This window comes from Mycotypha africana, assembly GCF_025528875.1.
Source record: "Mycotypha africana strain NRRL 2978 chromosome Unknown BDF20scaffold_6, whole genome shotgun sequence".
NCBI lineage: Eukaryota > Fungi > Mucoromycota > Mucoromycetes > Mucorales > Mycotyphaceae > Mycotypha > Mycotypha africana.
The window spans coordinates 232,616-254,168 of NW_026515730.1; the positions used below are offsets into that span (position 1 = coordinate 232,616).

The 21,553-nt window shown below is 39.1% G+C and overlaps 10 protein-coding genes across 10 annotated transcripts; 4 read left to right on the plus strand and 6 right to left on the minus strand.

The window, feature by feature from the left end:
- Positions 1-17: 17 nt before the first annotated feature.
- BDF20DRAFT_872753 (ZPR1 zinc-finger domain-containing protein) lies at positions 18-2,011 on the minus strand. Its single transcript, XM_053081163.1, has 4 exons — positions 1,864-2,011; positions 1,743-1,783; positions 1,546-1,666; positions 18-1,454 (listed from the first exon to the last, which is right to left on the minus strand). The coding sequence occupies exons 1-4, from the start codon at positions 1,948-1,950 to the stop codon at positions 309-311; spliced, it is 1,395 nt and encodes a 464-aa protein (XP_052935348.1). The 5' UTR covers positions 1,951-2,011; the 3' UTR covers positions 18-308.
- A 1,396-nt stretch (positions 2,012-3,407) lies between these two features.
- BDF20DRAFT_541810 (40S ribosomal protein S24) lies at positions 3,408-4,526 on the minus strand. Its single transcript, XM_053075705.1, has 2 exons — positions 4,441-4,526; positions 3,408-3,872 (listed from the first exon to the last, which is right to left on the minus strand). The coding sequence occupies exons 1-2, from the start codon at positions 4,441-4,443 to the stop codon at positions 3,483-3,485; spliced, it is 393 nt and encodes a 130-aa protein (XP_052935349.1). The 5' UTR covers positions 4,444-4,526; the 3' UTR covers positions 3,408-3,482.
- A 9-nt stretch (positions 4,527-4,535) lies between these two features.
- On the minus strand, positions 4,536-6,122 carry BDF20DRAFT_975222 (ZIP zinc transporter-domain-containing protein). Its single transcript, XM_053085070.1, has 3 exons — positions 5,877-6,122; positions 5,400-5,791; positions 4,536-5,339 (listed from the first exon to the last, which is right to left on the minus strand). Exons 1-3 carry the CDS (start codon positions 6,058-6,060, stop codon positions 4,770-4,772), a joined length of 1,146 nt encoding a protein of 381 aa, XP_052935350.1. The 5' UTR covers positions 6,061-6,122; the 3' UTR covers positions 4,536-4,769.
- Positions 6,123-6,769: 647 nt separating this feature from the next.
- BDF20DRAFT_542005 (guanine-N(7)--methyltransferase) lies at positions 6,770-7,972 on the plus strand. The gene is made up of 4 exons (XM_053075706.1): positions 6,770-6,943; positions 7,021-7,079; positions 7,168-7,693; positions 7,813-7,972. The coding sequence occupies exons 1-4, from the start codon at positions 6,914-6,916 to the stop codon at positions 7,930-7,932; spliced, it is 735 nt and encodes a 244-aa protein (XP_052935351.1). The 5' UTR covers positions 6,770-6,913; the 3' UTR covers positions 7,933-7,972.
- Positions 7,926-8,863, plus strand: BDF20DRAFT_872764 (uncharacterized protein). Its single transcript, XM_053081164.1, has one exon. The coding sequence runs from the start codon at positions 8,232-8,234 to the stop codon at positions 8,820-8,822; it is 591 nt and encodes a 196-aa protein (XP_052935352.1). The 5' UTR covers positions 7,926-8,231; the 3' UTR covers positions 8,823-8,863.
- A 706-nt stretch (positions 8,864-9,569) lies between these two features.
- BDF20DRAFT_872767 (uncharacterized protein) lies at positions 9,570-10,907 on the minus strand. The gene is made up of 2 exons (XM_053081165.1): positions 10,518-10,907; positions 9,570-10,427 (listed from the first exon to the last, which is right to left on the minus strand). The coding sequence occupies exons 1-2, from the start codon at positions 10,618-10,620 to the stop codon at positions 9,772-9,774; spliced, it is 759 nt and encodes a 252-aa protein (XP_052935353.1). The 5' UTR covers positions 10,621-10,907; the 3' UTR covers positions 9,570-9,771.
- Positions 10,908-13,819: 2,912 nt separating this feature from the next.
- Positions 13,820-15,586, plus strand: BDF20DRAFT_835903 (uncharacterized protein; the record flags this gene model as incomplete). The annotated part of the gene is made up of 1 exon (XM_053078900.1): positions 13,820-15,586. One exon carries the CDS (start codon positions 13,820-13,822, stop codon positions 15,584-15,586), a length of 1,767 nt encoding a protein of 588 aa, XP_052935354.1.
- A 915-nt stretch (positions 15,587-16,501) lies between these two features.
- On the plus strand, positions 16,502-17,699 carry BDF20DRAFT_913447 (mitochondrial folate carrier protein Flx1; the record flags this gene model as incomplete). Its single annotated transcript, XM_053084071.1, has 4 exons — positions 16,502-16,552; positions 16,634-16,718; positions 16,805-17,050; positions 17,137-17,699. The coding sequence occupies 4 exons, from the start codon at positions 16,502-16,504 to the stop codon at positions 17,697-17,699; spliced, it is 945 nt and encodes a 314-aa protein (XP_052935355.1).
- Positions 17,700-18,248: 549 nt separating this feature from the next.
- On the minus strand, positions 18,249-19,837 carry BDF20DRAFT_906307 (farnesyl-diphosphate farnesyltransferase; the record flags this gene model as incomplete). The annotated part of the gene is made up of 5 exons (XM_053083257.1): positions 18,249-18,590; positions 18,739-19,184; positions 19,294-19,429; positions 19,566-19,622; positions 19,682-19,837. 5 exons carry the CDS (start codon positions 19,835-19,837, stop codon positions 18,249-18,251), a joined length of 1,137 nt encoding a protein of 378 aa, XP_052935356.1.
- Positions 19,838-19,843: 6 nt separating this feature from the next.
- BDF20DRAFT_872779 (uncharacterized protein) lies at positions 19,844-20,354 on the minus strand. The gene has a single exon (XM_053081166.1). It carries the CDS (start codon positions 20,206-20,208, stop codon positions 20,008-20,010), a length of 201 nt encoding a protein of 66 aa, XP_052935357.1. The 5' UTR covers positions 20,209-20,354; the 3' UTR covers positions 19,844-20,007.
- Between the last annotated feature and the right edge of the window lie 1,199 nt (positions 20,355-21,553).

Below are 21,553 nucleotides of genomic sequence, written 5' to 3' on the forward strand. Positions count from 1 at the left end.
TCATTTCTTTTAAGGCTCTAGATTGTATCATTTATTCATTCAAATAATACCCTATTTTAGTAGAGTGACACGGCTCGCATGCAGAAATGAAAAAAAAAGTGAATGCTTTATTCAATAGACGCCAGAAGTAAATGTACAGTACGTAAAACAGATTTATTCTGTGATCAATTATTTGCTGTCCTTTATGTGAGGGGGAGGGGGTATCACTTCCAATAATTGATAGATAACCTTGTCTTGAGTGATCATACATCATTCAGATTCTATGCCCAACAAAATTAGTTTAGTCGTCTACGTTTGCTATCAGTTAGTCAGGTGCTTTCTTCCTTATTATCAGTTACATCGGTCGAAGAAGCAGCAGCAGTATCGTTCTCGTAATTGTCTACTTTCATATCGTTCAAACCCAGATCTTCATTCACTTCCCAGCTACGATCGTATTCCTCGATCGTCATTTCTGGATCTGGATCAGGGGCATAAAGGTTCTGCAAATAAGAGTTGGCCAAAGGATCGTCGACAATAAGTGTCACAGGGAACTTTTGACCATCAGCAACAGCTGTCAAATTGCTCAAGAAAGTACCCCACTTGTCTTTGCTGTCTTTGGTGGCAGAATCGCCTTCGGTGAAAGCACGTTCTCTGAGTTCATCATGCACTTGTCTCAATAAACCTTCCACAGTGGTAAAACGACCACCCAATGTACCGGGCGTCAATTCCAAATCAATTTCAGGAATGCTCAAACCGCAAGTTTCGGATTTGAGGATATCTCTCGACAAGTCCTCAGCATCCGTCATATTCAAAGTGATGCGTCTGCCTTTTTCAGAAATAGCACCGCCAGCCTTCACTTCGTTGCTCTTGTAACCACATTTATCACAGTTGGTAGCCATGATGACCACTTCTTTGAAATGAGGAATGCTCATGACATGCATGTTGGTGGCGCAAGGAGCATGGCAAGAGGGGCAGTTTGCAGGGAAAGACATGACTTCAGGAATGCCCTGGTCGTTCACCATCTCGGAAGCAGTGGGTGCACGATGGCTGAGACGTTCGGCTGCTTCAGTGGCAGCAGCTTCAGCGGGTGTTTGATCATGACCGGGTTGGAGACCTAATAAGGCTTGTTGTTCAGGTGTACGTGTATACCATCTTAATTTGAGTTGAGGGTCGGCATGAGGCAAACACTTGTTTTCAGCATAGGAGTTGCCAGAAGGATCATCAAGAAGCAGAGTGAAGGGTTCACCTTGTTGGTAGCTTTTCAAAATAGCAATAATTTGCTCAATTTTTTCATAAATAGCTTCGTCTGTGTGTTTACGGACAGGTTGACCGGCAGCCAAATCATCAATGGCATTATCAATTAATCCTTCTACAGTCGTTAACAAACCACGGTCTCTGTTGGCAGGGATTTCCATATCCAATTCAACAAACTTGACAGAACAATAATCAGATTTAACTAATTGACGATTTAAATCCTGATAAAAAGATGGAATAAGAATATAAGATGATGGAATGGTCTCTAACGTTTCCGCAAAGAATATGATCTATCCTGCTGCGATAACTTACATCTTTACCCTTGACAGCTAAGGTAATAGTATGGCCTCTTTCGTTGAAAGCGCCAGCACTTTGGAGTTCGTTGTTACGGAAACCACAATGAGGACATTCAAAAGCCATAATAATGATTTCCCTATTTTCAAATAGATGGGTAAGTTTTTGATCAAGACTTTATGATGTTGCATTAGTTAGAAGGAAAAAAACCATACTTGAAGTGAGGAATCTTGGAGAGTAAGATTCTGGTAGTACCCTTTTCAATGTTACGGAAGAATATTTAATATAAGGTTTGACAGGCAGTAAGGTAAAAAAAAAAATGGCAGGTTCACCTACAGTTTCGTGACATTTCATGCATAAGCTCTCAATTTCAGCGGGCTTAGTTTCGCTGAGGTCGACAAAAATGGGATCTGATGCAGACATTATACTGAGCTCTACTATCAAATGTGTGGAGTAATTAAAGGAAGAAGAGAAGAGAAGGAACTGTTTCCATTTGAAATAATTTTTTTATTTCTTTTTTCTTTTACAACCCAACCCAAAAGGTAAAGTGCAAAAAAAAAAGTCACGAAAAAAGTTGAATGCATGAACTTAGCATCAAATAGACACCTATCGACATCGATGGACATCGATGGAGTTGTTTAAATATACTACTTTAACAATTGACATATTGTCGACCTCTGGAACTGCTTCCTTTACGCTTAGTTAAAGAAATCAGTTCAGTTGAATCAAACCCAGGTAGAAATATAGATCCTTTGATGATACTGCACCATTACCAGCGCTCCCATCCAAATATAACTCACTCACTATTGTAGACAAGCTTAGTCAAAAGCTTCCATCCCACCAGAGTGTTTTCAATCTGTAATATGACTTACATCCACCTACTCTTATCGAACCTTCTGGTAGCTTCAAAATGACAAATCGGAGCGGGAAAATTCAAAGCATCTTTCATAATTGATAAGCAAGCTGAAAAACAAACCAAGTTATAGAGCAGTACGAAACTGATGACCATGCAGTTCAGACGACACTGCACTGCATTCCTTGATACTGTTAAAGACATATCCAATAATCAAAACTGTTACATCCACTTGGGCAGGTTTGACCAAACGACCTGGCATTGTTCTGGCAATCCATAATACAGACAGCTACCACAACTTATTGTAATAGTGCCAACAATGCAGCATCTGTCATGTTGTGTTAAAAAGCTTGTCAATTGAATATTATTAAAAATGACTTCAATTCGAGTCAGTTACGAGAATGGTCCTATTCTTCATTATCTTTTCAATCGTTTTAATTCTTGACGTGTGTATTAACTACTATAGCAACACAGCCTCATGATGCGTCTATTATCAAGACAACAATAGGTTTTTATCCTTCCATTCAAATGAGCTAAAAATGCTTTACAAAGGTCCTTTGTTTGCACTCTATGCATAGTGAATGATGCAGCATTTCTGAAGTTATACATAGCTCAATGAAAGTGCGCTTGCCTTTGTCTTGTTCAACACCGCTTCGTTCAATAAAATGAAGCATTGATATACGTATAGGCGTGTTTAGCTCCTCATGATGGGTACGGGTGGCGCGTTAAGTAGTAAACTACCGGAAACGTGCTTTCTATGCGGTTATCGCTCGCTGAACTTACGATACTGTGTAGGAACCAGGTCCTCTACAATAAACATATCATGACACTACCCCTCACCACTATTGTTCATCCGTATGCCAACACGCCCAACTGTCCCCTCCATCATCAAATTTCAGACACTGTACACAAATTATGGAAACCACAAACATCCACTGCTGAAAGATACTGACAAGTCATCAAAGGTTATTGTAAAGGTCGAAAGCCAATAAAAAGTTGTGTCGTGGTTAATTATAATTTTAATATTGTTGGAGATAATATCAAACAGAGAATCCAACAACAAAAACTGATAATTAGATTATGATTCTCCTCTGGCCAATGTTTATTCCTTTCTAGGCTTCTTAGACTTTCTGACACCACGGAACTTCTTCTCACGGTTCTTCTTTTCCTTACGTTGCTTACGACCGCCCTTGGGAGCTTCAGCCATACCGTAACGGACAAGACGGTGCTTGGGTTCGAACTTCTTCATGGCTTCAAGGTTGTCGTAAATCAAAGCGAAACCAGTGGTCTTTCCACCACCGAATTGAGTCTTGAGACCAAAGACGGAGACGACTTCCTTTTCAGACTTGTACATCTTGCCGATCTTTTCACGGAGTTCATCCTTGGAGACATTGGGAAGGCCGGGGTGGATGACATCAACGACCATTTGCTTACGGGAGAGCAAGCGGTTAGTGAGGAACTTGCGAGTTCTAATAGTGACAGCAGCGTCAGCCTAAATGTTATCAACGAAAAAGGCACATGACATTAGTTTCTCCTGAAAAATAACCAGCTTTTTTTTTTTTTTAGCGAATGCTGTTTCAACATCTGAACATAAAGAGGAAAGAACAAGAGTACGACGAGTAAGGCTGTATTTCATTATTGCTTCCTAATGAACGATCAGTGGGTCAATGTAGGCTGTGGATTAGGATGGTGTTCAACGCTGTCATGTTCGTTTCACACATGGGTCCAAATGTCAACTTTATGCAGATAGAATAAGTCCGTCAAAAATGTATCCATGTTGTTCAAGCTGCCACACATCCATGTCATAGATCGTCCATCCATCCCTCTACCGTGCTGCTGAATGAATGTAAAGTGTTGTTTACTCCATTGCGAGATATGAATGGCTTAACACATGCATCCCACTTCAACTTGGATTGATCAATGATTTCTATGTTGGCTTTTGTCCAATTTGCATCCATGTTTAATCCATTCATCTGTTGCATCCATCCTCTTATCCTTTCTCTTTACGTCAACAAAGTGATTTCATTCGCATCTTTTGCTTAAATGTGGTTGATACGCACCATGATTATCAATAACTAAAAGAAGGATCCCATACTCTGCCTGCCCTCCATAGTACGATATAGTGCACAGTTGTTGGTCCTTCTCCTCCCCAAATCTCCCCTCTCCACGCTGCAATCCGCCGCCCGGATTTTATTTAAACCCCGCGACCCCGAATGTTTAAAAATGAGCCGACAAAGAGTGATCTGATAACTATTTTGTTACACGGGGAAACGGTGTTGTTTATGCAATACTTTTTTGTTTTTATTAGAACGGGACCGATGGGATGTGCGTAATAGTAATAAGGGGGTAAGCAGGAATGATTATTTTATTTTCTATTGACATAGCAAGATCAATGGGTATGTGTTTCATTCCAAGCCATGACAGCCATGAGGACTACGCCAAATACCATGGCTAGCAATTCCCTCAAGTGTAATTGACTGCCCTCCTGTACGTTCTTACTGTTACTTTTTCGAAGCAATTCGGGTATCACATTCACAGTGGCAATATACAAAAATCCGCCTGCGGTGAGAGGTATAACGAGGTCATTCCAGCTCATGCCTTTGATTCCTAACATACTGGCATGGTGGTGATGGTCGTGGTGGTGATGGTCGTGGTGTTCTTTCGTTCCGACGGTGGGTGTCGTTGTTATGAATTCCTCTAGACAGATACCTATGAATGTTCCGAGATAAGCACCCACGGCAGTGGTAAACTGTGCCATCATGGCGCTTTTTTTGCTGAAACCAGACTGTACTAAGATAGCATAATCACTAATTTCGTGAGGAATTTCGTGAAAAAAGACGGCAATAGCAGTTGTAACGCCAATTGCAGGTGATGTGTAAAAGGAGGCAGCCATGGCTATTCCGTCGGTCAAGTTGTGTGTAAAGTCGGCTAATAAATTCAAGTAAGTGCTGGCACGAACCTCCTTCTCTCCTGTTGGATGGTTGTGGTTCACTTCTTGTGCCGTCAGAGGCTGATCTACGTGAGCTCGTTCTTTTTCATTGCTTGATTTCGGCTTTCGTTGTTGAAGCGTCGTGTGGGGTGTCTCCATTTTTCCTCCTGAATCACTGATGGCAATCTGCTGTACAATATGCTCTTTCGATTCCTTAGGACGTGGCTTATCAAGAGAAGGCAATGGAGCTGGATGGGAGGGGTCGTGATGGTGATGGTGATGGTGACCTTCCCGTTCGAACCATTCTCTCATCACTTTATCCGTAGCATAAAAAAGAAATAGGCCAGCAAAGACACCTAGACCGATAATAACGTTTCTCTGTTGCTCGTTTCCATGCAGATGCCTATCGTGATGAGAAAGATGCGATGGTTCACTAAAAGCATGAGGTAATAAGTGTAAAAAGACATCACCCAATAGACTTCCTACAAAAGAAGAAAATGGTTTGCTGACATTGGTTAAACGGGGCATTACGATCCCTTTTTTTTTTTAATTAAGCTCCTTTTTTACCAACAGCAAAATGGACCAACGTGCTGAGTGTCGTTGATTTGATATCGGGTGGCACGAAATAAAGTAGTAAATTGGGTATGATGGAGATGTAGGATGTGGCCAAAAGGGAGTTCACCATAGGACCCCCGGGGAACAGAATCGCTGCAAAAGACGTTGGAGAGTCTACTATTGATCCATGAGTCATAGAAAAATGCGTTGTGTTTCTTGTAAGAAAAAAAAGAAAAGGAAAAGGGAAAGGGAAAAGAGAGAAAAACGTAACTTGAGCTTCCCCTCTTTTTTTTAATTCTTTTTACCTGATGTCGTCGTGGAATAAAAAAAAAAAATGATTGGCGAGAATTGACGACGCCTCATCAGTCAACAAACAAATAATGACACGTATCCTTGATTCCTTTACTTTTTACTATAGTTTAGATTGACTATTATTCAGTTCAAGAAAGAACCAGATAAAAGTCAGCATAGTGCTTAAAGCCGCCAGAGTTGCGCAACTCATCATCCTATTCATGCAAAAAAAGAAAAAGACAGAAAGGCTGACAATGCACTTGACTCGATTTCCTTTCTGTGTTTTGTTGCAGCAACTGTAAGTCTTACGCTTGACTGAAGAATAGGGATGCTGATAATGGAATGCTAATGGTAGATCAGTTTATCATACTATGTGTACGTATCTGTCCCTTTGCAAGCATGCTCTGTCTTTCTGTTGGACGGGTTACGACGTCATCCAAATAGGACCCACATGAGCTACAGTGGATAAAGTAAAGGGAATCAAAGATGCGCACGTTATTATTTCACCTATCATGAATTCACCATGAAGCACTTTTGTCCATGGAATCACCACAGCCTTTTGAAAACCCACTGTTTGGGTTTAAAAGCAGATCCATTGAAGCGACCCCACGGATCGCTCAAAAGTCACGATAGAGATTTGGTCAAGCCACCCACAAAATTAAAGCAGAAGCTCTTTTCTGTGCCCCCAAAAATGCATCAAAGCAGTGGTTTCTCTCTTTCTTTCTCTCTCTCTCTCTCCCATCCCAACCGTCCACATCATGTCCGAAACAGAAGCAAAATTACCCAGAGTACCTATTCCCGATCGCCCTCATGGACCTTGATAGAATACTCATTCCTCCTTTTGTTTTTTCCCCCACATGGATAGAAACGTTTCTATCGTCAACGTGCTCATGCAAACCCTTTCTCTGATCATAATTTGGAATAGTAAAGTAACTCTTTATTGGACAACTGTGTCGATACTTATTCCTGACCCTGTTTTTTTGTAATGACCACCACTCAACGTTCAATGTAGTCCTGCCAAACCAGAACTGATGGATTGGACACGCCATTATCCTCAATACTTTCCTGCAAAGGAAGGACAACCAGTGAAAAAAGTTGAATTTGCAGATATAGGTTGCGGATATGGTGGTTTATTGATCGCGCTTGCTCCTCTTTTCCCTGATACGCTCATGATGGGTATGGAAATTCGCACAAAAGTGGAAGACTATGTCTACGAGAGAATCAAAGCACTTCGTGTGCAACGACCTGGCGAGTATCAGAACGTGTCCATTATGCGTATGAACGCCATGAAGTTCTTGCCCAACTTTTTCGAAAAGGGTCAGTTATCCAAAGTCTTCTTTTTGTTTCCTGATCCTCATTTCAAACAAAGAAAACACAAGGCGAGAATTATCAGTCCCACCTTGTTGGCTGAATATGCCTATGCTTTAAGAGTGGGAGGTATTTTGTACACCATTACAGATGTCAAGGATTTACATTTGTGGATGGTGAAGCATCTGGATGAGCACCCTTTGTTTGAGAGAATATCAGATGATGAATGTGTAAGTAGAAGAAAAACTTGCAAAAAGCTGGCTGGATCAGACTCGGAGGCTCATTTTTCTTTTTCTTTTTTTTTTTTTTTTTTTCATTGGTTGTTGATGCTCTGCTTTCATAGGAAAAGGATCCTGTAGTCCCTCACGTTCGCACAGCAACAGAAGAAGGTAAAAAGGTGGAAAGAAACAAGGGAGACAAGTTTTTAGCATGTTATCGTCGCATTGAAGATCCTTATTATACCTCGTAATACGTGAATGACTTTCTCTTTTTTTTTTTTTTCTTGTTTCTTTTTGATTCATCCTATTAAAGCTGTAATATATTTTTTTGTACATACTATGGGTTGACCCTACTATGAAGCTATCCATCATGAATGGAAGGGGAGTGTTCGTTTGTATTGTCATGATTTTCAAGAGGAATATCGTCATAGATTACATAATGGGAATCTCTGATATAAAATTCAATTTGGCCCTGGATCTTTGGATCTGAGTGCAACAGAACAAAAAAAAGTTTCCCCAGTGTCTTTCCCTCTTTCCTTCACTTTGAGTAATGTTTGAACCCACAATAAAATACCGAAAAGTGACTGCAGTTAACGATAATGATGATGATGATGATGATGATAAGGATAAAGAAAGACTCAACGGAACAGGAGCGCCCCTTGATAAGAAGGCAGATGTAAGCAGTAGCAATAGCAGCGGCGATACGAATACTGACAAAAAGACTGAAACAACAACAACAGTAACATCCAAGGATGAAAAAATCGAGGATTATTCCTTTACATTTGAAGAAGAAGGGGAAGAAAAGGAAACCAAGATTGCCATCGATCCTAATGACAAAGATCGCATCATCGTTACCCTTTCTACAGGTCAACAATATTCAGCCGATCGATATTGCCCTCATGCAGGAGCCGATCTTTCTTTGCACGGAAAGGTCAGTGAGCACGAGTATCCTCCAGAGATTGGACCGGTGTTGATGTGTGCCATCCATTATTGGGAGTTTGCTTTAGAGAAAGAGGGACGAGGTGCTGGTGGTGGCGGTTGGGCCACCTTGAATGCCTGTCCTTTGAACAAAATGACTCGTTCTGGACCTCATTGTGAAAATAATGGCGGGTGCAAAAGTAGTAGAAATCTAGATTGGTAACTTAATAAACTGGCTGATTTCTAAAAAAAAAAAAAGAAAAAGAGTCTTCTGGGTGTATTCGCGGCATAAAAGAGAGAGAGACCTGAAGCATTTTAGAGTGCTTCCATATTTTAGCCATCTGCACGGTTCACAATTCAACCTCAGATATTTCTATTACTTTAAACACGTTTCCTTTTCCGGACCTAATCAGTGAAATCTAGATATACTCCATCCTGCAGTTTACCTATCGTCTTTACTTTCAGGTAAGGATTAGAAAAGGCTAGGCACCACGAAACAATGGATCCGACATTAGCTTTTTTGATCAAAATGGAACATCTAATGGCGCAGTGGGAATGGCCCAAAACAAAAACCCTGCACAGAATCATTTAACAAATACATAGATCGAGATATAGGATAGGTGACAAATTCTTCCTTCACGATGGGCATTTGCTCATAAGGAAGCACTTCTTTCAAGATTTTTTTGTCATCACTTTTCTTTTTCTCTTTATAAAGATGACTGCTCAAGCTAGTATAAGATGTTGAATGCATTTTATTTTTTTAGTTGTGAGTCGAAGGTCATTGTCAAAGTGAATTGAAAAAACAACAGTCATTCTCTTTGAAAGAGAATGTGTGCCCCCTACCTATCATCATGTGCTACCAATTCAAACTTGACAGCCAATAAAGAACAATGCCTACCGTCAATGACTAACAGCTTCTCAAAAATGTACAATAAAATGAAGGGTTAAAAAGTACATTTATTATAATCATTGTCCTATAGTGTGTATGCAGAAAAATACAAAAAAAAAAAGGGTGACAAAAATATAAAAGTAGGGAAATAAAAGGGTCATTGACGGGAATATGTACAAAGGAAGAAAAAATGAATATAAAAGTAATAGTTAAAAAGTAAAGTGAACTAGGGGAGAGAGAGAGACAGTATGAATACAAATAATAAAATGTGTCTCATGTTATACTACAGAGAGTTATCAGAGTCACGTCTTCCAGGACGAATACGAAGACGTTCAGGCTCTCCTGCAATAGGCGGCAGACGCACCATCAATGCAACGGGTAATTCTTCACGGTTCGCAATAAAGACAGTGGCTTGCACCTTGAAGCCAAAGCTTTCAAAGAATTGAACACTGGCAGGATCAGATGCTTCGACGTAAACGGGGTATTTTGCTTCATCTGCCTTGGTCAACACTTGATTGACAAGGGCGGTACCGTAGCCCTTGTGTTGTTCATGCGGCAATACACCCACATAACCAATGGTGATGAACTTTGGATAGGCTGCCATGACTTTACGTCTCATCTTTTCACAGGAAGGAGCCACTTTCACGATGGCGCGTACGGCTGCTGCATAACCAATGAAACGAGCTAATTTAGCAGCGCTGATCACACGAGGCCAGGGACAGCCATTGGGATTGTTGGTCCATATCAGAACACCCTTACAACCTTCCACTTGAAGGGCAAAGTCACGACTTTGAAGGGATGCTGAATTGATCATATTTTTGAAGAGGGTATACAAAAAGTCTTCATGCTTGCTTTTTTCCAAACCGCGGAAGCACCATCCCATAATGGAATCGTTCATATAGGCTTCGGTTAATGTATTGGAAGCTTCTTTAAAGGCACCTAATGATGTAAAAAAATTTTCTGTCAATTTCACTGATCCGGAATTTAATTTATCAATGGCAAAGTGAGATCAATGATTCTTTTTTTTACCTTTAATAACGGGGCGTACATTGACTGAATGTTGATTAAGGTTGACAGTTAATTTACGGGAGATTCTTTTTTCGTTGATCGTAGTTGGATCTGCCAGTGACATTGGTTTTTGTCTATGTTGTGATGTGATGTGATGTGATGTGATGTATGTGTGTGTGTGTGTCTGTGTGCGTATGTGTGCGTGTGAAGGGAAAGGTAAATAAGCAAAATAGCTGCTATCGTACAAATAAATAGACTGCTAGAAAAGCGTGTGGCTTGTCCGTCCCTTATTCAAGAAGAATAGTATACAAAGAAAGATAAAAGAAGTGTAAAGTTTTCCAACAATAGTTGTAGGAGATGTGGATCTTGAAAGGGAAACCCTATTGTATTTATATTGTCAAGAAAAAAAAAAAAAAAGATTTGATAGATTTTTCTTTTAAGGAAATAATAGCTGTTGTTAAAAAAGTGTAACCATCAAATCATAATGCAGAAATTGCCCCTTTTGCATCGTTTGATTGGACCCTTATTGGCACATCAAAGAAAACGCCGCTGCAAAATATGCAAAAAAAAAAAGATCACCCATTCTTTTCCTTTTGATATGAAAAAAAAATGATGAAAGACAAAAATGGATGCATGCCAAAAATTGGGTAGAATGGAATAAAATTATGCCATTTTTAAGGGGCAAAAGTTGATACTGTCGAAATGCATCTTTTGCACAACTATTAAATGCTTGATAAAATACATAATATACTTTATTTATCATGCAATGGATGGAGAGATCTAGAATCACAGACGGTTGCTTGGCAACAACACAAAGCCAAGCGAGAAAAAAAAAAAAAAAAAAAAAAAAAAAAGTGCTATCGATCAAAAATTCTAGACACTCACAACACACAACACCATCCATCATTTTAAAAAAATTTTCCATGACTAATATTTTAGACAATCACTGTTTTCCTCTTGCTAACAAATACTATTGTCAATTGCCTGCCACGTTCAATGATAGTATGCGAGGCTATCTTCTCATCACTTGAGAGATATTAATATGAGCTTAACCGGACTGTGTGTGTTTCAAAAGAATACAAAAAAAAAAAAAACTGCCCAACCTACAATGCACCGTTTCAACAAAATTTTTTGAGACAGGTGGTTGATCTTTACACATTCTTTTTTTTTAAATAAGGTTCACCTAGAAGCATGAATTCACAACATTTTTGAACCCTCGTTTTTAAGGTTGGCTGACCTCATCCTAATTGCACCCTTTTGAGCTAAAGCCTTTATTTCATCTTTGTTGTTTACGACTACATACAGATACAGGGGAAGATAGGAGACATGGCAGCAGATGTTCTAGATTCCGGTAGTACAACGACCTTTGTGTCTCTGAAGAGTCCCTTTTTTGGCCTAGATTCTGTTTTTCTTCCAGAATGCAAGCAAAAAGAAGGATGAAAACCTTGCTTTTTTTATGTGCTTTTCGTATGCTCTGTACAACCCTACAGTGGGCAAATTTGTTCTCTGAAATCTCTAAAAATAGAACGGTGCAAATATAGTAACAGGATGTGCATTACTCCGCAGAGCATGCTTTAAGTAAAGCAATACAAGCAAGAATTACTTGTTAGATAGCCTGCTACTAGCGATTTATAATGAATCATACTATGGTTGAAAGTCGCTTGTTAATGAATAAGAAGAATATGCATAGGAAGACATGCACAACACGCAAATCTTGCAGCCCATCGAAGAAACGGAAAAATAGTGGAGCAGGATAGATCGTTTATGATAACGGTCTTTTATCATTATCAGTACATATATACATTACATAATTTTTGTTGGTATGAAAGCACAATCATGACGCTTTTTGTGTCAAAAGAGCTCTCAGTCCTCTTTTATCTTTTTTCTTTCTTTTCTTTTTTTTTTTTTTTTTTTTTTTCCTCGCCTTTTCTACGGTAGAAAAAGGAAAACAGATAGACTGAGGTGGCCTGAGCATCTCGGAACTTGGCTCTATGAAAAAAAAAAAAAAAAGAAAAAAAGCCTGCAGATGAGGTTTCACTTTCTTTATTTATTAAAAAACACACACCTAAAATATTTATTGCCGCACTCCTTCTCTGCTTTCTTTTTTGATATTTTTGATGATATGTGCTGACCAAATGCCCAATAGATATTTTAGAGCAGCAAGAATTCATTTATGCTTTTCCAATAGACTCTGACGTGGAGTGGAATCCAGGCGACATAAAGAATGACCATGTCTAAAAGCTTGATAGGCATCCGTATAAAGTAAAAAGGCTTCATTTAGCACCTCTGAGATACATCACTTGATTGTGCACGCTATTTTCATTCCGCTGACAACTTGTCATATTAGCAAAAAGCACGCGCGATAAGAAAAAAGATGAAACATACTGCTTACATTATCATACTAACGCAGGGAGTACAATACTATAACTTTGAGTTATCCATTGAACAACAACAACAACAACAACAGTCTGAGAATACTTGTCGTGATATGCGTTTCATGAATCGGTTTAAAATCGTGTTTAGATGACAAAACTCATCAGTTGGGGGGGGGGGGGGAAACTGCAATACTGCGTATAAAAAATGTTTTGGTTGCAGCATACCTTCATCATTTATTCAGTTTTGTAAATTGTGGTGCAGAAATGGAATGCGTGTATGACAGATAAGATGCAGTTGCCATTCATTTTGCAAAGTCAACCTACTGCTTTCATACTGCCCTTACTTTTCAATGAAGAACTTGCTTTCGTCATTGGTTACAGAAGGGAGTCATCCCCACCTGCAGGCGGCAGCTAGTATTTTGTTTTACAAAAAGGAATGAACTTTTGAGCAGTCTTTATTAAAAAAGTAAACTACATAGAAAAGGTCTACCGTCTTTTTTGGTTGTTTCCCCCCCCCCCAAATATCATCTGCCTACATTTGTATGGTAGTCTGGGTCGATCGAATCTATGGAAAGAAAATCTCTATACGCTCAATAACCTTTTGGACTAAATAACGAGAGCGTGACCAGAAAACTGCCCAATAGGAGCCACACGTGTCTTTTGAAGACTTTTGCTATTGGCTGAATCAGTATTTATTGTTCTGCATAAACCACGCTACATTAGTTATCAGCTTTCATTGGATCAAATTTTACAACTTAAGGTACCATTTTTTCTCTTTTTCTACGTGTTCTCCATATTTTTTTTCTGTATGCTTCAAAGCATCATCGAGAAAAACTTTAGATCCTTTCCGTTCTCGCACCTTCTTTTCTATCTTTAATTCTATCTGTTTGGGAACTGTTTGTCTGCTTTTTCTTCTCCTTTCAATTCCTAAGTTTACTGGATTGGAGAATGACCAACAGTACACCATCCACCCCTGTTCACGCTGCTGCTGCAGCTACTACAGCGAAAATTACTTTAAACGAACCACCAACAGATAAAACAATGACGATGAAAGAAACACCAGCACAGAAACCGCAAAAGCAATCCACTTTGAATCCGGAAGGTAAAATGTCAACCTCCGTACATGTGAAAGACGCATCATCACCTGCAACGACTACTTTGTCTCCGTCCACAGTACAACAAGCAGTAGAGCAACACCTCCAGCACTTAGCTCCAGCACCACCGCTATCACAACCACCCATTGTTGCGCTTTCTCCAGCTTTGTCTCCATACCCTCATCCTCAACATCCTCCCGTCTATTATCCTATTTATCATCCTCATCAGTCCTATCTTTTATCGATAAGTCCTCCGCTGCCCATTTCGCCTAGTTTATCACCAAAGCCTCCATCCACTACGTGTACAATAGCATCCACAGTACCCACGCCGGCCATGACGTCAAATGCACAGGTTACGCCTCCCATTCACCCCACGACCCCTATCCCTACTGCCCCTACTACTACTACTACTCACCAGCGTATTCTTCCTAAATCACCTGTCCCTATCACAACAACAACAACCACGCAAACTGTACCTCATGCACATCATCCAACAGCCACACCCTATGCTCTCTATTCCTATCCTTATTCACTTCATATCTCACCCCCGTTACATCCCACCCATACCGTCGCGGCGGGAGCAGCCTCTTCACCTACTGTGCCAAGCCCCATTGTTTATTCTCCACACCGAGCATCTGTTCCACTTCTTATGACAACACCCACAGCGACGAATACTACTACTACGGCAGACCAAAGAGAACAGGCAAGAAAATTGTCTCATAGTGCCATTGAGAGAAGAAGAAGAGAAAAAATCAACGACAAAATCTTGCAATTGAAAGAGTTGATTCCATCCTGTGCAGAAAGAAATGATTTACATAAAATGACTATTCTACAAAGTGCTATAGATTATATTACGTATTTGAAGAAACAAATGAATGATCAACAACAACAACAACAACAACAACAACAGCCACCAACAACCACCTTGCAAGAAACCGATGAGAAAATCCCCAACTCACCAGCAAAAGTCACTGCCTCTTCATGTACTGCTGCTGCTCACACCGCGCCTACGACATCAATGGTACACCAGCAACAGCATCGAACGTCTCCAACCCCATCACCCAAACAGATCGAGTTTTTTACCCATCCATTTTCAATTCACGGGAAACGCTTAAAGACGGACCAGAGGAGCCACCCCTCTTCTACAACGACTCCTACTGCTACTACCCCTTTATCCACGACAGAACCGTTCAACCCAATTTTTGCACAAGATAGAATGGAAGACGACGAGCAGGAAGAGGATAGCTCATCCTATGTCTCTGCGTCGCCTCTGTCCTTGACGGCAAAAAACAATTACTCCAACCCAACAAGTGCCATCACCTCTCCTCCCGTTATCTGCCTTAAGCCTAAAGATATAATACAAATGAATAAAGAGCAGCAAAAGAAAAGACAAAAGTTCAGAGAGAGCCACTTGATGGATGAAGAAAAAGAACGGGTGGATGCAATAGAGCCGCTGGCACTACCATCGAAAAGAATCGTTGACAGCAAGAGTATGAGAGCGAGCATAGCCAGTGATATCGATAACGAGATGGCTATTCATTCTTCAACATCGCCAACAAAATCAGTAGAAGTCAATAGTACTACTCATCATAACATGAATCTAAATAACTTATTATGCTAAAGAGAAATAATATCCTACCATGCCTCAAGCTATTCATACAAGAATAGATGACACAAACAATATACCTCCTTATGTATTTTTTTTTTTTAAATTTCAACTTTCATTACAAACCAGGAATAAAATGTTTTCTCATTCAACAAGTCGTATCCGCTACTTGCAAACATTCATTCATCCCATCCTCTTGATAGTAATATTTTTCGTCTGTCCAAACCCATTCTTACTGTTGCGAATAAGCTAGGTATAATCATCATCACGAAAGAATGTATAGGTACTGCACAAACTATGTTAGAACCCATGCGTTTAGTTTAGCATCCAACGGCAGCAGTAATCCATACTTTTTCTAATTCTTGTAAACAATGATAAAAAGAGCTGGCCACGTTATTCAATATCATTTCTGTCCTTCGTGGTCAAAGAAAATTCACTCCATCGTTGTCCTTTCCGCGGTGAAATGGTGCAAAGAAGGCTAATAATACAAAGACAAAACAAATATATCTTTATTCTTTTTCTCAAGATTTTGACCTTTCAGGTAACTTATTCATAGGATAGAACGACACACTTGAGAAAGGTTTCAACACCATAGCACTTTTACAACCAGACGTTAGGGTCATGCTCTCAAAGTATTTGCTTATGATTTGTCGGAATATAAACTCATCCAGCCAGCATCCCCCCTCTCCCAAATCGATTGTAATATGTGTTAAAGTGGATCACCTGCAATGGAAGGTAACTGGAATTTCTCCAACTCCCACATTTGGTAAAAAGTAAAAAAGAAAAAAAAAAATTTAATACTTTCTGAACAACACAGTATAACAATATATCAACACATTCTTTTATAAAAAAAAAAAGTTGATTCCAAAGGCCAATCGTCTTTCTTTACTTTATTTATTCCTTCCTTATACAAGTTCTATAACGACAGCAATGACGGCAACAAAGACAACACAACTCTCGTTTACTGGATCGCCCCATACGGTACCTTGCAGTGTTTTTTTTTTCTAGGGTGCTTCTTACAATATACTTACTCATTTGTAAATGACATTGACCATGACCCAGGATCAAGCTCTGGCAGGTTTTGGTGCTGGTATGGTGTCTACTGCATTATTACACCCGCTTGATCTTATCAAAATTAGACTACAAGGTAAACATCGTGGACTCGCAACTTTTATTGATGCATAAGAAAAAGGCCTAATGTTTTGTATTAATTTTGATCCATGAAAAATAAAGTGGATGTTGCTAGATACTCTAATAAGAATAAAATGATGGGCGCTACATTTCGTTCGTTCAAATCAATTTTAGCTGAAGAAGGTGTTTGGAAAGGATTGTATAGAGGTGTAACACCCAACATAGCAGGTGCTACCGTGAGCTGGGGCTTCTACTTTATGTATTATAGTATGATTAAAAAATATATGAGAAAGGATGATGAAGGGAAACTATCAGCAGTCCAACATTTGTTAGCATCAGCCGAAGCAGGTAATTGACGTTGAAAAAAAAAAACGTTGTAGAGGAATGAACGAAACAAAGGTTGGTAACATGGCTTTTTTTGTCGGGCGCTATAGGTGCATTGACAGCACTCATGTCCAACCCCCTTTGGGTGGTAAAGACACGTATGTGCACAACCACTCGACAATCACCTCACGCTTATACTGGATTATGGCATGGATTGAAGACGTTATATGTGGAAGAAGGCTTGAAAGGATTTTATAGAGGCATCATACCCGCATTATTTGGTGTGTCTCATGGTGCTATTCAATTTATGGTATATGAAGAGATGAAAAAGAAAAGAAACACATTAAGACAGGAGAAGGGACTTATCTCAACAGACGAGTTGAATGCTAAATTAAGCCAGTCAGAATATTTGGTCATGGCAGCCACATCCAAAGTGGCAGCTACAGCAGTGACATACCCCTATCAAGTCTTGAAAAGTCGATTACAAAATCACGCGACAAAGGACACTTATACGGGCGTTATTGATTGCGGAAAAAAGATCGTGCAAGCCGAAGGCATCATGGGATTTTATAAGGGTCTGGCACCTAGTATTATAAGAGTTTTGCCTGGTACATGTATTACTTTCTTGGTCTATGAGAACCTGACTCAATATTTCAAAAAGCATGCAGTTTGAGACAGCCATTGTATCATAAGCCGACTATACTCAATTTTGTATTATAGATTCACTTATTAAAAGTATATATCCTCGTTTTTTTTTTTTTCATTTTCTTCATTTATACATATACCATTTCCCTGAAAAATTTTTTTTTGTATAGTATATGTACAGAAACAATGTTTTTATAGTCTAATTGTAATGTATTCTAGACAACACTATTATATAATAAAAGGATGAATATTATATTACTACTTGTATGAGGATCAAAAATGATTGAGGATCGATGAGGGTAATTTAAACAAACAAAAGAAAAAGAGGAACGGAGCTGATGGGACAGCGTTTGCATTAGGCGCCCTGATAGTAATATTGGAAAAGAAGAGCGCCAATGATACCAATAACGATAGGTATGAGGATACCTGTTGAGCCAACTCTCGAAACAGGCTTGGTGTTTGAAGGCTTATGGTTAGCGGCAATCCATTGTTCAATCTAAAAGAAAGAAAAGTGCGCAGGGATGGTTAGCAAAACACAATAGCAAAAGAGGAAGAATGACACCATAAAAAATCGCCTTCAACTTACTCTGCCAACAGCCATAGAAATATTCATAAAGTTGGGATCTGTAGCTTCATTTCTCTTTGCGATTTCAAATACATAGTGTCTGAAAATAGCAATGACATTATCCATGTTGGTGCTCTGCAAAATCATCTTGACGGCCTCACCCTTACGTATTTTAATATTGCGTTGGTAAATGTCGAGATTGTTGAACACTAAAGCAAGTGTGGCAATAGCCATCACCTGAGGAATAGCACAAAAATTAAATACAGACTGATTTCTGAGTCTTGAGAGATAAGTAAGACTGTCAGGAACGTGATTCAAAACGTTCAAAACCATATGATTCAAGCAATGCTTGGCCTAAAAAAAAGCACGATAAGAAATAACAAGATGAGTATGTATGGACTAGATTGGTTTTCCTCTCCTTCTTACTCGGTTGCCTTGCCTCCTCGCCCCCCCCACCTCTTTGTGCGTCTATTCTTTTCTACTGTGTAATTTTCTTTTTTACCTTATCCTTATTTTCAGGTTTGGTGAGATCACCAAATTTATCAATATATTGACCCCAAATTTCGCGAGGCCAGAATTGACGTCCATCATCCAAATCTTCACGATAATCACGGATAATATTTGTCTTTTGCAAAAGCACACCCATTGCGTTAGACAATGTTTTGTCCTCTGCAATTTCTTTGGATTCAAGGCCCGAAGCGGCAAACAGATCCGAAAGGCCATATCCAACAAGGCCAGCAACATAGTGACAATAAAGGTCAAAGTCTTTTACTGTAGCAACTGAAGTATTTTCACGATGTTCCCCAGTAGCATAATCGGCCATACCATTACCCATCAATTTCGTAATGTTGGCAATGACTTTTTGAAATTCGGGCTTTAACTTTAAGAATTCGTCAATGACAACATCAAAGTGAACCAACAATTCACGGTCCTTTTCATTAGGTCCATCTAACGGCATAACCCGTAGTTGAGTGTTTTTTAGTTGCTTATTGTTGCTGTACATAAGATGCTCCTTCTCACTTTAGAAAGCGAGAAGTAGAGCTATAACGTCACTTACTTTCATTGAAGGTCCACCCCTTTTGGTAAATAATCTGGTCAAACGACCTTAATAATTCAACTTTTCTGTCCAGGTTGAGAGTCATATCATCTTCAATGGTATCCAATCCTCTTAAAACAAGATAAAACAGACAAACCTATACAGTAAAGTGTAACTCTAAGTCAATCGCCTTATTCATTCTCTAAGGTGTTCTCTCTTTATCCCCTCTTGCTCTTTCATTCAATTCTTTCATCCTTTCTGTGTGTTTTCAGTGTCTTTAAAAAGTTCCTTACAGCATCTCTTAATTCATCATCAAGCTCTTGAATAACAGCAGCAAAACTTCTTGAAGTCTACAAATAAGGGTTGAGTTCATTTGCTCAAGTTATTCTTTGTTTCGTTTCCTTTTTACCATGTTCAAGTATTTATAGCATTCTTTCTTGGACGCGTCGTTGGCCAAACTCTGCTTGAGACGTTCAGTAGATGAACTCTTGGGTGCGAACTTGTATTGAAGTAAAGCGGCCACTTCGGAAGGCCTGGTAATCGATTCAAGAATGACTCCCAACATGATGGATGACAGGTGAGTTTAGGTGAAAGAAAAGAAGAAACAAAAGAGGAGGCAATTATGGCAGCAAGTAAAATTTTACATATTTTTTGCAAACCCGATAGGACAAAAATTCATTCGGGCACGTGCATTAACAAAAGGGATTGAAAAAAAAACTCTGCATAATGCTTTCTTTAAATGGTTTCTTCAGGAATAACATATACTTTAAATGTAGTGAATAAGGAGAGAACAATGCAGTTGATCAATAGAGATGACAAGAACAAGAGATTCAGACGTGAAAAAGCCAGGCTGTCAACAAAGAATGAAATCAAGGAAAATAAGCTATTGATTTCGATGGACACCTTCCAGAAGTGTGTTACTCTGTAGAGCCACATACTTTGAACAAGATGAATGTGACCTATCTTGTAACTACTGAAACGACGTTGCTATCTAATAACGTTTCTACTAATTCAAGTTCGGTGTAATTGAATATGATATATTAAGGAAGGGAGAGCAGTACTTGCTTTTATTATAATGGTCGTCACAATAAAAAGTATATTACGTTTGGAAAGTTGCTCATTGATACATACGTCTTCAATAATATGTATTCATTGTATACACATACTAATATAAGTACAGTATCAAGCAGAAAAAAAATATGAAAATCGTTGTGGAATCGCTTAGTGAAACGACCAAAATCGCTTTTGAATCGATAAAATGGCCTGCCACAGCGATTGAGAAACGATTCATAAACGAGAAATCGTTGTGGGATCGTTGTATTAAGCGAAATGCTTTAAGCATGCAAAGGTAGGTAATTTTACCAATAGTTTCTTTGGGGTTTTCTCCTCTGCGTTCATCTCTATGACAACAATAAAGGCTTTTCCCTACAATGAATGGATCATCCAACGAGCAGAACTACAGCTGATCTTATGAACTCACAGATTATGCTTATCATAAGCCTTATATCTACGAAATTGCCAACCATGCAGCTTTATTTAAACAAACTAGCAATGGTTGGAAGAAGATAACATTAAAAAGAAGCTTCATCTAATACTGCTTTTAATAGTATTTTTCTTGGAGAAAAAGGATACAATTGATAAGCCTGGAATATTTTGTGAACACGCGAACTTTACTCTTAGTATATAAAACCATGTAATTCTTTTTGAGGGTTTCAATAAGTAGATTGTCTGACCGACATTCTAGTGCTAGCCGCCTCATTATACTAGCTGGGTAACAATTGTTATCAGCTATATTGTATCTAAAGTTCTACATCACACTACGTCCTCGGTGTTGTCTTCATAATTGAGCGCAGTTTTACACTGATGACCACTTCTTTCTATAATCTGATTTACCTCAATCGTAAGGTGATGGCTCCGTTCTACTTGTCAATAACACTATTTTATATACCCCTTTTTCATATTGATTATAGGTCATTGTCAGCGTTCTGAATGATGTTGACTTATTTTTTGTATGTGGTCGCTTTATTTGTTCATGTTGTAAGTTTCAACATTGTCTGAATTGCCTAACGGGATAGGATACCGATACAGATACGTTTGTGGCCTTTTCCTTCGATCATCCTCTTCAAGGCACCTCTTTTTATCTTGTGCGATTGAATTTGACTACTGCTACATAGATTGCCCAGTGCCTCCAATTGTTCAACACCTTCTCCGCTTATAGCTCTAGATTGATAGACGCAATGGAGTATGTCAAAGTATGATTGACGTTGATGATAAAGCTTGC

Coding starts and splice junctions, on each gene's coding strand:
- BDF20DRAFT_872764 (XM_053081164.1), top strand. CDS start 8,232: ATGTTTGAACCCACAATAAAATACCGAAAAGTGACTGCAGTTAACGAT.
- BDF20DRAFT_975222 (XM_053085070.1), bottom strand. CDS start 6,060: ATGACTCATGGATCAATAGTAGACTCTCCAACGTCTTTTGCAGCGATT. Junction 5,792..5,876: donor GTTGGTCCATTTTGCTGTTG/GTAAAAAAGGAG, acceptor CTTCTTTTGTAG/GAAGTCTATTGGGTGATGTC. Junction 5,340..5,399: donor ATGAAAAAGAACGAGCTCAC/GTAGATCAGCCT, acceptor GGAGAGAAGGAG/GTTCGTGCCAGCACTTACTT.
- BDF20DRAFT_872767 (XM_053081165.1), bottom strand. CDS start 10,620: ATGTCACTGGCAGATCCAACTACGATCAACGAAAAAAGAATCTCCCGT. Junction 10,428..10,517: donor TGTACGCCCCGTTATTAAAG/GTAAAAAAAAGA, acceptor TTACATCATTAG/GTGCCTTTAAAGAAGCTTCC.
- BDF20DRAFT_872753 (XM_053081163.1), bottom strand. CDS start 1,950: ATGTCTGCATCAGATCCCATTTTTGTCGACCTCAGCGAAACTAAGCCC. Junction 1,784..1,863: donor GCATGAAATGTCACGAAACT/GTAGGTGAACCT, acceptor AACATTGAAAAG/GGTACTACCAGAATCTTACT. Junction 1,455..1,545: donor TAGCTGTCAAGGGTAAAGAT/GTAAGTTATCGC, acceptor TCTTTTTATCAG/GATTTAAATCGTCAATTAGT.
- BDF20DRAFT_872779 (XM_053081166.1), bottom strand. CDS start 20,208: ATGTGGCTCTACAGAGTAACACACTTCTGGAAGGTGTCCATCGAAATC.
- BDF20DRAFT_542005 (XM_053075706.1), top strand. CDS start 6,914: ATGTCCGAAACAGAAGCAAAATTACCCAGA. Junction 6,944..7,020: donor CAGAAGCAAAATTACCCAGA/GTACCTATTCCC, acceptor CCACATGGATAG/AAACGTTTCTATCGTCAACG. Junction 7,080..7,167: donor TCTGATCATAATTTGGAATA/GTAAAGTAACTC, acceptor CGTTCAATGTAG/TCCTGCCAAACCAGAACTGA.